At 43.9% G+C, this 17,492-nt stretch overlaps 1 protein-coding gene across 3 annotated transcripts; it reads right to left on the reverse strand.

Moving 5' to 3' along the window:
* Window positions 1-2,416: 2,416 nt before the first annotated feature.
* Window positions 2,417-10,877, reverse strand: LOC307227040 (maestro heat-like repeat-containing protein family member 7). Of its 3 annotated transcripts, none has more exons than XM_079996143.1 (10): window positions 10,680-10,877; window positions 9,672-9,793; window positions 8,455-8,604; window positions 5,516-5,670; window positions 5,156-5,303; window positions 4,664-4,845; window positions 3,703-3,840; window positions 3,284-3,398; window positions 2,993-3,063; window positions 2,417-2,676 (listed from the first exon to the last, which is right to left on the reverse strand). In XM_079996143.1, exons 1-9 carry the CDS (start codon window positions 10,693-10,695, stop codon window positions 3,025-3,027), a joined length of 1,065 nt encoding a protein of 354 aa, XP_079852269.1. In that variant the 5' UTR covers window positions 10,696-10,877; the 3' UTR covers window positions 2,417-2,676; window positions 2,993-3,024. The 3 variants fall into 3 exon arrangements, with proteins under 3 accessions (XP_079852269.1, XP_079852270.1, XP_079852268.1); XM_079996144.1 differs by having other exon boundaries at window positions 2,417-2,698; XM_079996142.1 differs by lacking the exon at window positions 2,417-2,676 and having other exon boundaries at window positions 2,788-3,063.
* Between the last annotated feature and the right edge of the window lie 6,615 nt (window positions 10,878-17,492).

The following is a 17,492-nucleotide window of genomic DNA, read 5'->3' on the forward strand; positions in this document are numbered from 1 at the left end:
CGCAGGTTGTCAAGGCTTCGACAGCCAGAAAAGGCGGAGGCAGAAGTGCAGGTCATCGAGGCTTTGACAGCCAGAAGAGGCAGAGGCAGCACCGTAGATCGTTGAGGCTTTGACAGCCAGAAAGGGCAGCGGCAGCAGCACAGATCGTCAAGGATTTGACAGCCAGGAGAGGCAGAGGCAGCAGCGTAGATCGTTGAGGCTTTGACAGCCAGAAGCGACAGAGGCAGCAGCACAGGTCGTCGAGTCTTTCACAGCCAGAAGGGGCAGCGGCAGCAGCGCAGGTTGTCGAGGCCTTGACAGCCAGAAGCATCAGTGTCAGCAGCGCAGGTCGTCAAGGTTTTGACAGCCAGAAGAGGCAGAGGCAGCAGCAAAGGTCACTGAGGCTTTGACATCCAGAAGGGGCTGCGGCAGCAGAGCAGGTCGTTGAGGCTTTGACAGCCAGACGGGGCAGCGGCAGCAGCAAAGGTCGTCGAGTCTCTGACTTCCAGAAGACGCAGAGGCAGCAGTGCAGGTCATCGAGGCTTTGACAGCCAGAAGAGGCAGAGGCAGCAGCGCAGATCGTTGAGGCTTTGACAGCCAGAAGGGGCAGCGGCAGCAGAGCAGGTTGTCGAGGCTTTGACAGCCAGAAGAGGCGGAGGCAGCAGCGCATATCGTTGAGGCTTTGACAGCCAGAAGAGGCTGTGGCAGCAGCGCAGATTGTTGAGGCTTTGACAGCCAGAAGAGGCAGAGGCAGCAGCGCAGATCGTTGAGGCTTTGACAGCCAGAAGAGGCAGAGGCAGCAGCGCAGATCGTCGAGGCTTTGACAGCCAGAAGCGGCAGAGGCAGCAGCGCAGATCGTCGAGGCTTTGATAGCCAGAAGCGTCAGCAGCGCAGGTTGTTAAGGCTTTGACAGCCAGGAGAGGCAGAGGCAGCAGCGCAGATCGTCGAGGATTTGACAGCCAGAAGAGGCAGAGGCAGCAGCGTAGATCGTTGAGGCTTTGACAGCCAGAAGAGGCAGAGGCAGCAGCGTAGATCGTTGAGGCTTTGACAGCCAGAAGGGGCAGCGGCAGCAGCACAGGTCGTCAAGGCTTTGACAGCCAGGAGAGGCAGAGGCAGCAGCGCAGATCGTCGAGGCTTTGACAGCCAGAAGCTGCAGAGGCAGCAGCGCAGATCGTCGAGGCTTTGACAGCCAGAAGCGTCAGCAGCGCAGGTTGTTAAGGCTTTGACAGCCAGAAGAGGCGGAGGCAGCAGTGCAGATTGTCGAGGCTTTGACAGCCAGAAGAGGCCGAGGCAGCAGCACCGGTCGTCGAGGCTTTGACAGCTAGCAGGGGCAGCGGCAGCAGGTCGTCGAGGCTTTTACAGCCAGAAGCGTCAGCAGTGCAGGTTGTCAAGGCTTTGACAGCCAGAAGAGGCGGAGGCAGCAGTGCAGGTCATCGAGGCTTTGACAGCCAGAAGAGGCAGAGGCAGCAGCGCAGATCGTTGAGGCTTTGACAGCCAGAAGGGGCAGCGGCAGCAGCACAGGTCGTCGAGGCTTTGACAGCCAGAAGAGGCAGAGGCAGCAGCGCAGATCGTCGAGGCTTTGACAGCCAGAAGGGGCAGCGGCAGCAGCACAGGTCATCGAGGCTTTGACAGCCAGAAAAGGAAGAGGCAGCAGCGCAGATCCTCAAGGCTTTGACAGCCAGAAGGGGCAGCGGCTACAGCGCAGGTCGTCAAGTCTTTGACAGCCAGAAAAGGAAGAGGCAGCAGTGCAGGTCTTCGAGGCTTTGACAGCCAGAAGAGGCAGAGGCAGCAGCGCAGATCTTCGAGGCTTTGACAGCCAGAAGGGGCTGCGGCCGCAGCGCAGATCTTCGAGGCTTTGACAGCCAGAAAAGGAAGAGGCAGCAGCGCAGGTCGTCGAGGCTTTGACCGCCAGACTGGGCAGCGGCAGCTGCGCAGGTCATCGAGGCTTTGATCGTCAGAATGTGCTGCAGCAGCAGTGCAGGTCGTCGAGGCTTTGACAGCCAGACAGGGCAGCGGCAGCAGCACAAGTGGTCTCACTGGCAGAGCCTAAGTGACACCAGATAAAGTTGAGCAATGGACTCAATCCTGATATTCACCTGAGATGGTGGTGCTTTGTTTTGACCCCCAGTCTTGTTGTGACCCATGGAAGGTATAGAGCTGCTGCCCCCCCCTTAATCAGACAAATATCTTGTATTTCACATAGCATGTATTTTCATGGTTTTACAGTTTTAGTGTGAGCTCAGCTTCTAAAAAGCACCTCTTGAACGGGTTATTTTGGGATTGATTCAGGTTGGCCCCCAAAGCAGCTCACTTCAGTTCAATGGTCTCCAGCAAGAAGCATCCAGCCACGCATGAGCCCTCCTGCCCCTTCTTATCCAAATGTGGCTGCAGCAGAAGCTAGCCTGGTGCTTCCATTTGGAACTATGGAGTTCTCTGCTGGTTTCTGGTGTGCCTGGACCCCGCCTTCCAACCTCTAGGGCTGGGCATGGCCCTCCCAATCTAATTCACCTCTGCTCTCACAGTCAGGTACATTTTGGTGGGAAAGGGAAGGAAAGAGTATGAGCTGGTTGGAATCATGCTGAACCAAACACATCCTAAGCTGGGTCTGAACTGCAGGAGGGTTTGGACTTGGCTCATAAAGAGCATGAGATGACGCTTGAAACTGGAGAAATCTCTTCAGTTCAAAGACTTAGTGGCCTCAATAAATATATGAAAAAAGCTTATTTGGACGAGCAAAGAATTGTTGTTGTTGTTGTTGTTGTTGTTGTTGTTGTTGTTGTTGTTGTTGTTGTTGTTATGTCTCCCCACCCTGATACATAGCGGAACAAAGAGAAAAAAATATATATAATAAACCAGCAGACATACAAAAATCAATCTTTAAAGCAGGCAAAAATAAATACATATGAACTTATACCAGCTTTAAGGTGTTTCCAATAGTACATATAAAAATGTAATTTTAAGAAAAATCTTAGCCTTCCAAAGGTGAAGACTTGCTCATCCATTAACGGAATACCTGTATGATTGCTGCCTGCAGTAACTTGCGCGCTAGGTCACGGAAGTGTCTGTATCAGAGTCGGACATCCCCTAAGTTGGAGCAAAGCCACTGTAAGTGCATCTTTTATTATGTATACATTCATCTTCTATCAAAAAAACACTGTCCATATATATTAGACATGATAGCAGTGAAGTTGTACAATTAAATAAAAAATGTGTAAATACTAAAGAACATTTGACAGTTAAATTGTGAGGAATAAAGAAACCATTAGAAACATTAGAACAGGCATTCCCTGTTTCCAGTTCCTACCTCCAAGTAAAACGCCATGCCAATGGCTCTCTTCTTGTTGTTCGGACAGCACATATATTCCCGTGCCAATCGGGCAATCCTCTTGTACTCTTCTGTTGAGGAGGTGAACAAGGTCCTGAAACATAAGAGTAAGAGACAAAGAATTCACAAGTCTGAAGCTGGCAGGAAGAACCACCCAGCGTTCCTGCACAACAACAACCACCACCAGGTTACTTGAACGCTGAGCAGAGCCTCCCGCCTGCATTCGCTCCCTAAGACGCACACACATTTCCCCTTACTTTTTAGGAGGGGGAAAGTGTGTCTTATAGAGTGAACAATATGGTACATTTTCTGAAATAAATAAGAAGTTTATCCCCATTTCCCCAGAAAGCAGCCCTTGCTCTTCATGCCTCACCTGCCAGTCCTTTTCACCTTCTTACCTTGCCAGAAGACGAATGCCTTTGAAAAAGCTTTCTGGACTTGACAGCATATCCCAGCAGCTTTGCAACCCCAAAACCTCAAATTCGTCAAGGTATTCAACACGCCCAATCAGTTGTTTCAGGGCCTGCACAGCGGTCCTGAGTCAAGTGAAGGAATTAAGAATATTATATTTTTAAAATTTGTATACTGCCCTTCACCCGTAGATCTCCGGGCAGTTCACAACATAAAAATGCAAGTTAAAAAGCACAAAATACAGAATAAAAACAAGAACCAAAGCAAACCAATAACTCCTCTCCCTCCAACAAACGCAGTTGAAAGGGCATAGGAGATTAATCAGCCAATGGCGTGATTGAAGAGGACCATTTTTTGCCTGGCATCTAAAGGCACCAGGCAAGCCTCCCTGGGGAGAGCAACCCACTAATGGGGAGCCACCACAGAAAAGGCCCCTTCTTGTGTGGAGGAGGCACGTGAAGAGGGGCTTCCGATGATGAGCACAAGGTCTGGGTAGGTTCATCTGGGGAGTTTTAGGTCCTTGACATCTTGCAGTCCAACCCCAACCATCACCCCCTGCAGCCTCCCCCATGTTTCCAGCACAAGCGGCAACCTTTTGGCTGTGATGGAGACTTAAGGTTTCATGACACGTGTCCCACCACACCCAAATCAGCCCATCGTGCGGGAGAGTCTCCAACATCCTCTCCCATCCTAGTGTCCTTCAGATGTTTTGGGCTACAATAACTCCCATCTTCAGCCCAGTTGTGCTGGCTGGGGCTGGTGGGAGTTGTGGTCCAAAGCGACTGAAGAGCACAGGGGTTGGGGAAGCCTGGGTCTCCTAGCTATCTAACCTAAGCAGAACCTCCATGTCCAAATGAAGCCTATCTCTTGGGGGAGAGCTGAGCCATCACCACTATGGGTCAGAGAGAGAAGGGAGGGCCCCCCCAAATGCATTAGCAGGTCCCTTACATCAGTGGATCGAGATGCGAAGAGGGCTCCGGGATTAGACTTGCCGCCCTCGAACCTCTTCTTCTCGCCTCATGGACAAAACAGATCTGAGTGCTAAGTGCAAACAGCAGGTGGTGGAACTTGCTCTTCAGGATACCTGCAGCCTCAGGGAACGACAGGATATGACACAGAGCGTTGGTAGCCTGGAGGGACAAGGACAGGAGAACGGCATTCAGCAGAGGTCATCGTCAGATCAAGATCTCAGACTCAGACGCGACTCAGAGCCCCGGTCCATCTCCCTCAGTGTTGTCTACACTGACTAGCAGTGGCTGTCCAGGGTTTCAGGCGAGGGACTCCCCGACATGGAGATGCTGGGGCCCTTCTGCATACAAAGCAGGTGCTCACAGGATGGACCACTTATTAAGATGCACCCCCCTCCCAGCAAGAAGCCCCCAGCCCCATCCAGCACCCATTCAAAACAATCCAGGAGAGAAAAACTGAGTGGTTTCGTACCGCCATTGGCATTTGAGAAGTGCTGCGTCGCCTGGAAGTGACTTCCGCTTTGGGGTCTTCATCCTGCAGCCTTTTCAGGAGGGGTCTCAGCAGCTTGACGCTGGAATACTGATCAGCGACCAAGGCCTTCCAGATCACCGTGGCACTTCTGCAATTTTTCAAAACAGAATTTTTCCTTTTTCCTTTTCTTAAAAAAAGTCAGGCCTTTGATATTTTCTTTATATTGCACATACATTAGCAAAGAAAGAAACCACAACTCGGAGCACAATTTTTTGCAAGTACGAAATTCAATATAAATAAATATAAATTAAGAAACCCCTTAAATCTACCCCTCCCCATTTTCACATCACAAAAACTTACTCATCACACTCCATTGAACAGTCCAACAGGCTGTCTACGACCGGCTGCATGCGCTTGGTGGCTAGGCTGACAATAGCCGAAAGTGTCACTTCCTTAGTGCGGGTGTCGGGGATCTGGTGGAGATGGTTGTAAATCTCCTTCACAACCATAGGCAGCTGGAAGAAGATAAAAGAAGACCAGGATGAGAAAGTGTGGTGAACTGTTTCTATTTTGCTTAATGTATGTAGGGTTTGGTGTCAGCGTTACTCATGCCGGTTCTCTGCCGTTCACTTGTGTTCCTTTGGTGGTGAGAGAGGTTGGGCTTGGCCTAGGGTGTGGTTGTTTGTTTGTGATTGGCTGTGGTGACCTTTGTTTTGAATCAATTCCAGTACCCTTTTGGTACTAGATTCTGGCTCCTGCAAAGTCAATACTAAATCGTCAGCAAATGCTTTCAGTTTGTACTGTTTAGCACCCACTTGTATGCCTTCAACCAATTAGTCCTTTCTGATCATATTTAACAAAACCTCCAGGACCGATATAAAAAGCAATGGAGAGATTGGGCAACCTTGTCGTGTTCCTTTCTCAATCTTAAACTCTTCTGTCACTGCATTGTTCACAATTAATTTTGCCTTTTGTTCTGAATAAATTGCACCTATACCATTTTCAAAACCTTGACCTACCCCCATCCCCTGTAGATTCTTCTTCATAAAACTCCAAGAAATGTTGTCAAAGGCCTTCTCTGCATCCACAAAAATAAAAACTGCCTTAGTATTGATATTCACTTGTAATTTTTCTAGAATATAAATTATATTCCTCGTATTATCAGACAAATGTCTGCCCGGGAGAAAGCCCGCTTGGTCTTTATGAATTTCTTCTACTAACACCCTTTTTAATCTTTTAGCCAAAATATCTGCAAAAATTTTGTAATCTTCCATTCTATTTCCTGGTTCATCAATTTCATATATTGTACTTGATATAACTTTATCTCTTTCAGGATCTCCTGTGATTTTGGTTTTGCTCTCAGCTTCTTCTCTCCTTGCTTTATTTTTTCCAAGATTTTATCCTTTTTTTCATTTTGGGTTCTCTTCTTAATTGCATTCTGTTGTATCAGGAATCCTCTCATAACTGCCTTACTTGCATTCCAGATTACTCTTTTTTCCACTGTTGTGTTCATATTTATCTCAAAGTAGTTTCTCAGAGTTTTTTGGGCCGCCTTCATCACTTCTTCATTCCTAAACAAAGTATCATTCATCCTCCATCTGAAGGAACCAATTGGCGTCAATTTCATTTCCATCTTCACTGCATTATGATCAGAACAAGTCTTGGGGCAAATCTCCACTTTGCTGGTCTTTGGAGCCAGTCCTCTAGTTACCCAGATTTGGTCAATTCTTGTCCATGTCATTTTAGCCTCGGGGAAGAAAGTTCCCTCTCTTCCCAGAGGATTCTTTATTATTCTCCAAATATCAACTAAGTCCATATTTTCAGTCATGTCAAAAAAAGGTTTTTGGTAGTCTACCATCTTTGGTGACTACCTGTCTCTGAGCCTTATCCATATTTGTAGACACCACTCCATTCATGTCTCCCATCAAGATCATATTGTAATCCATATAGTGCATCAGAGTCTCATGTAGTTTCTTAAAAAATTCCGATTTTCCTTCATTTGGTGCATAGATGCCTACTATCAAGAATTGCTCTCCTTGTGATTGAATTTCAATTGCAACAAATCTTCCTTGGTCATCTTTGAATATAAATTTCGGTGATAGGCTTTCTTTTGCATAAAGAACTACTCCTCTTTTTTTAACTTTATCTGATGAGATAAATTCATGACCCTAATCTTTTGTTGCTCAATATCTTCCTGTGTAGCCTTATCACATGTGTTTCTTGTAGACAAATCAAATCCAATTGTTCTTTTTTTAATAAATGAAAGACTCTCCGCCTCTTTTCCGGGGAGTTCAGTCCATTCACATTCCAGCTCAACACTTGCAACGCCATAGTGTAATTACTCTGCTTTTCCTCCAACTGCTTGCTCTTCTTCTGTTGGTAATGTTGACGGCAGGTTCACTGGGGGAGTCCAATCCAAAAGATAATGCTGCTATCTCCACTATTCCTTTATTTGGTGATCTTCTATCCAATGCTCTTTGCTCAAGTCCTCTATCTGGTGATTTCCTGTTTGGTGCTCTTGGCTCTTTTCCAACTTCCTTCTGCAGGTCTTCTGCAGGTTGACGACTCTTAACGACTGCAATAGGTCTTACAGGAAAAAGCAGGAAAGAGACTGGAAAGAGAAGCTGCTGAATTGCAACTTATTACCAAACTTAAAACCATGGAGAGACCTGGTCTGAACAAAGACATTGGATTCTTATCTCATTATACATGACAAAGCCATTTTTCACCTTCTCACCCCTTGCTTTTTCCTGTAAGACCTATTGCAGTCATTAAGAGTCGTCAACAGGCTCATCACAGCTATCTGCCAATCACCCATTCCCACCACCCTTCTGAGTAATACCCCTCCCCACCTTCTCACTATATAGAAGGGTCTGGTGACTTCTGTTTCAGTGTATTTGAAGAAGTGTGCATGCACACGAAAGCTCATACCTAGAACTAACTTAGTTGGTCTTTAAGGTGCTACTGGAAGGAATTTTTTGTTTTGACTATGGCAGACCAACACGGCTACCTATCTGTAACTCCCCCACAACAAACACTCTGCGAGGTGAGTGGGGCTGAGAGACTTCAAAGAAGTGTAACTGGCCCAAGGTCACCCAGCAGCTGCATGTGGAGGAGCGGAGACGCGAACCCAGTTCCCCAGATTACAAGTCTACCGCTCTTAACCACTACACCACACTGGCTCTTCTTACTTCCCACACAATGCCTTCTTACTTCCCAGAAACAAGCTAATTCTAAGTCCGAAGAGAATGGTTGATGTAGAGGAAACCTGCTCCCCCTGCCTCCGTTTTCAGCCTTACGTCCTCCATTTCCATGCCGCATTCCTCAAGGAAGGACCTCAGGAGCTTTCCTGCAGCCTGAGAGACGGCTCTGTCTTCCACTGTCAGGTTGTCAATCGCCTTCAACACGACTTCGTTGATCTGGCTGGGCGTGAGGTGCTCCCCAAAAGCCTGGCACAAAGAAGAAAGAAGAGGGAGTTTTCTTCTGCTCCACACTCTGACCACGTTTCAGTAGTCCAAGGGTGCCTTCACAAACCAAGTGAAAGACATCTCCACTCTGCCTTGAGAGGGTTGAACTAAGTGACCCCTACGTCCCTTCCAACTCTACAATTTGGTGATTCTATTTATGTGTTTATTTAAGTAGCTGAAAGATTTTACAACAAACAAAACTAAAAGTCAGGTGACGCCTTGCTATTTTCGATCCACATCTTAAATTGGTTATGACATTGGAACATGAAGAGGTTCAATCTAAAATCAGACTAGAAAATTTTTTAAAAAAAATTCTTCCAGGAACAGAGAGGGTGAATAATAGTGGCTATCCGTTATATAACCAATGCCAAACAGACTGGGTGGGAACCTGCCGGCTGTGTGTTTAGTTCTTAATATACAACAAAAACACCCACCACAAGGTTGGCATAGTCCATTGGCTTGGCAGTGCCTTGTGAAAGATGCATCGAATGAGTCAACTTTTCCTATTCTTTTTCCGCCCTGAGGAGCCCAAGGTGGCAATGCATGGTTCTCTCTCCTCCCCGTTTTAGTCTCATGAGGTAGGTTAGACTGAGAGACTGTGACTGACTCGTGAGTGGGGATCTGAACCCTAGGTCTCCCAGCACCTGGTAGAATTTCAATAAGTAGAATTCTGCATGCAGTTTAGGCTACCGGGCACTTGTCTTTGAGCAATTTATTCTAATACAATGCATTTCTGAATGTTATTTACACTAATAGCTCACGCATGGATTTTTTTACACACTGTTTGGCATTGCGAAATTCAAGGACACGTGAATTTCAAAGGCAGGTTGTGTTTCAGTCCTCCTGTTGTTTCTGAAAGCCTTGATTTGATAGCTTTGGCTTCCAGTGTGAACTGCTCTGAATCTCTCCCTCATCCCTAGAAGGCGTGGGCTGCCTGAGGGCAGGCTGAAGTTGGTGGGGCAGGGCCCCATTGGCCCGAGTGAGCAAATCTTTGCTAACTGGGAGTGGCTGCGGTCTTAGCAATAAAGAGTACAAAAGGCCACCCCTACCTTGGCCACTTTTGCGATGTTGTAGTGGAAGAGGGAGGGCCCAGGGATGAAGAAGTCTTCTCGGACCCATCTGACCATGTTGCCTTTCTTATTTTTATTCCTCCTCTTCTCCAGTTCCTTACCTAAGCAGGGTCGGGTTTTGGAATATGCATGCAAAAGAACCCAGCATTAGTGCTCCCTGCTCAAAACCTCCAGTTTTCCCGCTGGGACCAACAAAAACAATTATTGGTTTCACCTCAAAAATTATAATTCAGAATTGGAAAAAAGGTTCAGAAGGGGGCAACCAAAAGGACTGGGGTGCTTGTGGAGCAAATGCTGGTTGCAGCATTTGGGGGGCGGTTCCGTTTAGAAAAACGGCGAGGAAGAGGAGACACAATGTATGGCTTGGAGAAAGTGGAGAGAGAAAGCTTTCTCTCTTGCCCTCATAACATGAGAACAACTGGACCTCCAATGAAACTGAAGTTTCAGGATGGTCCTTCTTCTTGCAATGCACAGCTAAACTCTGGAACTCCCTGCCACAGGAGGCACTGATGGCCACGGACCAAGATGGCTTTCAAAGAAGATGAGGCAAATTCATGGAAGAGAAGGCTACCCATGGCTATTAGCCAGGATGGCTATGCTCTGCCTCCATGGTCAGAGGCAGCAAAGTACAGGAGTAGAAAGAGCTTGAATTCTGCTTGCTGGATTCCCACAAGCATCTGATCAACCCCTGTGGGAACAGGATGCTGGACTGGGCTGGGCCACTGGTCAGGTCCAGAAGGCTTTTCTGATGAACATCAGCAGTGAATTCCTCCCCCAAGACTGCCCTCTCATCTCTGGCCAACGGGGTGTTGGCGTTAGGCCAGTGCTAGCACAATTCTGGCCCTCCTGAACTCCCTGATCAACCCCAGCAGCAGCCAGCATGGGCAACACTCAGGGATGATGGGAGTTGGAGCAGCCTCTGGAGGGCTACAGATCTCCCACCCTGCGGCTTACAAGAAACAAGCCATTTCCCAGCATCCTCCTCACCCATTTTGGCTATCATGATGTAATGGAGATGGTACAAGGCCTCCGCTGACTGCAGGCCAATCTCCTTCACGTTGTCTGCGAGGTGAAGGGACAAGAGCGCCACCAGCTGTCCAAGAAGGGGGAAATCCTGGGATACCTAAGAAGTGGAGAGAGAGAGATGCACAGTCAGCCCTCGTCCCACAGAGCCCAGCAAGAGAAAACCGTCTGGCATGCTTTCAGAAGAAGAAGAAGAAGAGTTTGGATTTGATTTATTTATTTTTTAATGGATTTTTATTAAGATTTTAAAGGTTAGAAAAAAAAGATAAACAAATATCAATTTAAACAAAAAAAATAAAAAACAGACAATTAAAAAAAACAAATCAAACCTTTACATAACTTTCTTTCCTTTACTTATTTCCTTGACTTCCTCACACCTCCCTTTTTTGTATTCTAGTTCAATTAGATATTTCAGCAAATCCTTTCCATCTTTTTTTTTATCCTAATAATTTATCTTAATATACTATAATTTTACATTCTCTTCTTTCACCAATTAACAATCCATTTTTACTTAGACCTTTATATCATTTCTGCTAAAACCACATAACTTCATTCCAACATCCTTCTAACATTCCTTAATTTTACAATGTTTCTGTAGATAAACTTTAAATTTCTTCCAATCTTCTTCCACCAACTCTTCTCCTTGGTCTCGGATTCTGCCAGTCATTTCTGCCAGTTCCATATAGTCCATCACCTTCATCTGCCATTCTTCCCGGGTGGGTAGACCTTGTGTCTTCCAATATTTTGCAATGAGTATTCTTGCTGCTGTTGTGGCATACATAAAGAAAGTTCTATCCTTCTTTGACACCAATTGGCCGACCATGCCCAGGAGAAAGGCCTCTGGTTTCTTCTGAAAGGTATACTTAAATACCTTTTCATTTCATTATAGATAATCTCCCAGAAAGTCTTAATCCTTGGGCATGTCCACCAAAGGTGAAAAAATGTACCCTCAGTCTCTTTACATTTCCAACATTTATTATCGGGCAAATGATAAATTTTTGCAAGCTTGACTGGTGTCATGTACCACCTGTAAATCATTTTCATTAAGTTTTCTCTTAGGGCATTACATGCCGTGAATTTCATGCCTGTGGTCCATAACTGTTCCCAGTCAGCCATCATAACGTTATGTCCAACATCTTGTGCCCATTTAATCATAGCAGATTTCACCATTTCATCCTGAGTATTCCATTTCAACAGCAAGTTATACATTCTTGACAAATTCTTAGTTTTAGGATCTAACAGTTCTGTTTCCAATTTTGATCTTTCCACCAGAAAGCCAATTTTCTTATCCAAATTGTAAGCCTCCATTATTTGGTAATAATGAAGCCAGTCTCGTACTTTGTTTTTTAGTTTTTCAAAACTCTGCAGTTTTAATCTGTCCCCTTCTTGTTCCAAAATTTCCCAATATTTCGGCCAATTGGCCTCCATATTGAGCTTTTTCTGAGCCTTTGCTTCCATTGGTGACAACCACCTTGGAGTTTTGTTTTCAAGCAAATCCTTATATCTTATCCAGACATTAAACAGTGCTTTCCTGACAATATGGTTTTTAAACGCTTTATGTGCTTTGACCTTGTCATACCACAGATATGCATGCCACCCAAATACATTATTAAAACCTTCTAGGTCCAAAATGTCTATGTTTTCAAGAAGCAGTTGCATCTGCCACTCTTCCAGTGTGGGTAGATCTTGAGTTTTCCAGCTCTTGGCGATGAGTATCCTTGCTGCCGTTGTTGCATACATAAAAAATGTTCGGTCCTTCTTTAACACCTTCTGGCCGACAATGCCCAGAAGGAAGGCCTCTGGTTTCTTAGTGAAGGTATACTTAAATACCTTTTTCAACTCATTATATATCATTTCCCAAAAGGCCTTCACTCTAGGGCAAGTCCACCAGAGGTGAAAGAATGTTCCTTCATGTTCTTTACATTTCCAACATTTATTATCAGACAAATGGTATATTTTGGCAAGTTTAACTGGGGTCATGTACCATCTATATATCATTTTCATTACATTTTCCTTCAGAGCATTACATGCAGTGAAGTTCAGCCCAGTGGTCCACAACCTTTCCCAGTCCTCAAACATGATATTATGCCCAATATCCTGAGCCCACTTTATCATAACCGATTTAACCATTTCGTCTTGTGTATTCCATTTCAGCAGCAAGTTATACATTCTTGATAATACCTTAGTCTTAGGCTCTAACAGTTCTGTTTCCAACTTCGATTTCTCCACCTGGAACCCTAGCTTTTTGTCATTTTTAAAAACTTCTTTAATCTGAGCGTAGTGTAACCAGTCTCGCACTTTATCCTTCATTTTCTCCAAACTCTGCAATTTCCAATTGTCTCCATCTTTTTCTAATATTTCCCAATATTTTGGCCATTTGGCCTCCATATTGGGTCTTTTTCGGGCCTTAGCTTCCAGAGGTGAAAGCCACCTCGGAGTTTTGTTTTCCAGTAAGTCTTTGTATTTTGTCCAGACATTAAAAACTGCTTTCCTGACAATATGGTTCTTGAAGACCTTATTGATCTTAACCTTATCGTACCATAGATATGCATGCCAACCAAAAGCATTGTTAAACCCTTCCAAATCCAATACGTCAGTGTCTTCGAGAAGTAGCCAGTCTTTTAGCCAGCAAAAGGCTGCGGCTTCATAATACAACTTTAAGTCCGGCAGGGCAAAGCCCCCTCTTTCTTTCGCATCAGTTAGTATCTTAAACTTAATTCTGGGCTTTTTGCCCTGCCAGACAAATCTAGATATATCTCTCTGCCACTTCCGGAAACACTCTGTCTTGTCCACAATCTGCAATGTTTGAAACAAAAACAACATCTTTGGCAATACATTCATCTTAACAGCAGCAATTCGGCCTAACAGAGAAAGCTTCAATTTTGTCCAACTATCCAAATCTCTCTTAATTTCAGACCAACATTTTTCGTAATTATCCTTAAATAGACTCAGATTTTTTGCTGTTATGTTTACCCCTAGGTACTTTACTTTTTTAACCACAGTTAGTTCCGTTTCTCTCTGAAACTGTTCCGACTCTACATCTGTCAGATTTTTCCCCAACACCTTAGTTTTCTGTTTATTTAGTTTAAATCCTGCCACCCGACCAAAATCTTGGATCAGTTGTAATACTCTTTTTGTACTAGATTCTGGCTCCTGCAGGGTCAAAACTAGGTCATCTGCAAAAGCTTTAAGTTTATATTGTTTCGCTCCGACCTGAATCCCTTCCACCAACCGGTCCCCTCTAATCATATTCAAGAGCACCTCCAGAACTGATATAAATAACAAAGGGGAAATCGGGCAGCCTTGTCGTGTTCCTTTTTCAATTTTAAACTCTTCAGTAACCACATTGTTTACTATCAATTTAGCCTTTTGTTCTGAATATATTGCATCAATCCCATTCTCAAAACCCCTACCCACTCCCATTTCTTTTAAATTTCCCTTCATAAATTTCCAAGAGATATTATCAAAGGCCTTCTCCGCATCTATAAAGATTAACACTGCTTTTGTATTTATATCAGTTTGCAAAAGTTCCAAAATGTCAATAATGTTCCTTGTATTAGCAAACATGTGTCTACCTGGGAGAAAGCCTGCCTGGTCTTTATGAATTACTTCATTTAAAACTTTTTTAAATCTACTTGCCAAAACATCTGCAAAAATTTTGTAATCCACATTTAAAAGGGAGATGGGACGGTAGTTCTTAAGTTGCGTCTTTTCAACTTCCGATTTTGGTATCAATGTGATGAAAGCTTCCTTCCACGATTCCGGCGCCCTCCTCCCCTCCATAATTTCATTGCTGACCTCCATCAGTGGTTGAATCAAATGGTCTTTTAATATCTTATAATACTTGGAGGTTAGCCCGTCTGGCCCTGGAGATTTGCCCGGTTTCATGTTTTGAATGGCTTGTTCAATTTCTTGACATGTTATTTTACTGTTCAGGAGAGATCTATTTTCTTGTGACAGCCTTTTAAGTCCATTTTCCTCCAAAAATTGTTTTATCTCGTCCTCATTCTGCGGCCCTTGAGTATATAATTTTTTGAAGTATTTCTGGAAACACTTTCTAATCTCCGTGGGGTTCTGAATGTTTCTTCCTTCAATTTCCAAATTTGTAACTGTATTCAATTTTTGTCTCTTCTTCAACTGCCAAGCTAGCAGTTTCCCACATTTGTTTGCCGATTCAAAAGTTTTTTGTTTCATTAATTTAATCTTCCACTCTATTTCCTGATTTATCAGTTTAGAATACTGTACTTGATAGAGTTTGATTTCTCTCAAGATCGGCAGGGACTTCGGGTTTGATCTTAACTTCTTCTCCAATTCTTTTATTTTCTCCAAAATCTTATTTTTTCTGTCATTTTGTATCCTCTTCCTTGCCGCATTCTGTTGTATCAAGAACCCCCTCATCACAGCTTTACTTGCATCCCAAATAATTCTTTTTTCCACCGCAGTGTTCATATTTATCTCAAAGTAATCCTTCAATGCTTTCTGGGCCTTCTTAGTAATCTCCTGATCTCTAAACAGATTGTCATTCATCTTCCATCTAAAGGAACCAGTTGGTAATAGTATCATATCCATTTTCAGTGCGTTATGGTCGGAGCAGGTTTTTGGGCAGATTTCCACCTTTCTGACCTTCGGTGCCAGACCTCTAGTTATCCATATTTGGTCGATTCTTGTCCAAGTCAGCTGAGCTTCAGAGAAGAATGTTCCTTCTTTTCCCAAGGGATTCTTCGTTCTCCAAATGTCAATCCAGTCCATATTGTCAGTCAGTTCAAAAAAAGTCTTTGGTAGTCTGCCATCTTTAGTGACATTCTGGCTTTGTGACTTATCCATGTTTGTTGATACGACCCCGTTCATGTCTCCCATCATGATGATGTTGTCATAATCCAGATGTTCCAGCATAGTCTCATGCAACTTCTTGAAAAATTCCGACTTCCCTTCATTTGGTGCATAAATTCCTAATATCAGAATCTTTTCTCCTTGATGTTGTATTTCGATTGCCAAAATTCTTCCATATTCATCTTTAAATAAGAATTTAGGTGACAGGCTCTCTTTTGCATATATCACCACGCCTCTCTTCTTTACTTTGTCTGAAGATATAAATTCCTGACCAAGTCTTTTATTTATTAGTACTTTCCGGTGGAGCCTAGTCACATGTGTTTCTTGTAAGCAAATAATGTCCAATTGTTCCTTTTTCAATATATGAAAAATTTTCCTTCTTTTTTCCGGAATGTTACAGCCATTTATATTCCAGCTCAAAAGTTGCAGAGACATCCTGGATAAGTCTGGTTATTTTTCTAGGGGTAGTACCTTATTCGCTAGGTCTTCAGAATCCGAGGGTGCAGGCACCTCTGGTACTACAGGCCCCGAGGGTAGTTCCAATCCTTTTTGAAGGTCCTCTCCGTACGCAGTCAGAAATTTGTCTCTATCTTCCAGTGATCTGATTTTAATCTTCTTCCCTCTAAAAGTAAAAGATAATCCTTGAGGAAAGTCCCACCTGAAGATAATTGTGTTGCTCCTTAACAATCTTGTTAGTTCCAAATAATCAGATCTAAGGTCCAAAAGTTGTTTAGGAATATCCTTAAAAATTTCGATTCTTTTGTCCAGAATGTCCAGTGACTTTCCGTAATGTAAACCCAAAATCTTGTCCCTTTCCTCCTTTGATCTCAGTATTATTAAACAATCTCTGGGCTTCTCTCTCTTTATAAGTCTTCCAAGTCTGAAGGCTGATGTAATTTTAAAGTCTTTTTCCTCTAGGTTCCAAAACTTGGAAAATTCTTTAGTCAAGAACTCAGCTAAGTTGCCTTCTTCCACCTCTGGTATCGACCTTATCCTTAAATTAGTCTGTCTATTCTGTAGTTCTATCATAGAAAGATAGGTCTGATGTTCACCTACTTGTTTGCTGAGTGGTCTTACCTCTTTCTCTAAATTTCCCAATCTTTGGCTGGTATCTTCAGCCAATTTCCGATTTTCACCTGCAGTCTCCTTCAGTTCTCCAATTGCTTGCACATTTTGTGCAACTTGTCCAGTTAGTCTATTTAAACATTCAGTATTTTGTTCAATTTTAGCTGTTTGCTGATCAGCTTTTTTATCCAAAGATTCCACTTTTTTATCCAAAGATTCCAGTTTTTCAAGAATTTTCTCTAAAGTAGAACTGATTTCTCCTGAGGCCATCTCTTCCAATTGAAATTCCTCAGTTTCTGCCCGTGGCAGAGAAGCAGCTTCTTTCTCAGAAGTCAGAGTAGGCAAAGTAAGCACAGTAGGCACAGATGATCTGCGTGCCTGGGAGACTGCGGTTAAAGTTGTTTGTCTGGTTCTCAGTCCCTTTCTTCTTGCGCCACTCATTCCAGAGTTATCTAAAATTCAAGGTCAAGCTGAGTTGTTCCCATGAGAAAAGCAACGGCCCAGATGGTAATAGTCAAACAGGAGGCCGGGAAAGGGAAAGTAAAACAATGTCACTGCTATTAATCCCAAATCCTCTAGGGGGAACTTAAAATGTCTTTAGGAAAGAAGACAATTTCAATAAAAATATTGTAATCCCATTTAATGTCCGAGAGCCTTCAATAAGATAATTTTTAGCAGAGTTAGTGTTTAAAAAGTCACAGTGTTTCAGACAGTGCTTGCTGGTATTCCAAAAGATGCTTCAAAGTAACCAGTTCAAACTCCCTCAGATTGTTTCAAAGTTTAAGTTCAAAAGTATCCAGCCCTGCAAGCTGGCTACTCAATTACTCAGGCAGTTCCAGCACCTGGGATTCTTGCTTTAATTATAATCCAAAACAGAAGAAA

This window comes from Podarcis cretensis (genome assembly GCF_951804945.1).
Source record: "Podarcis cretensis genome assembly, chromosome: 11".
In the NCBI taxonomy this organism is placed as follows: Eukaryota; Metazoa; Chordata; class Lepidosauria; order Squamata; family Lacertidae; genus Podarcis; species Podarcis cretensis.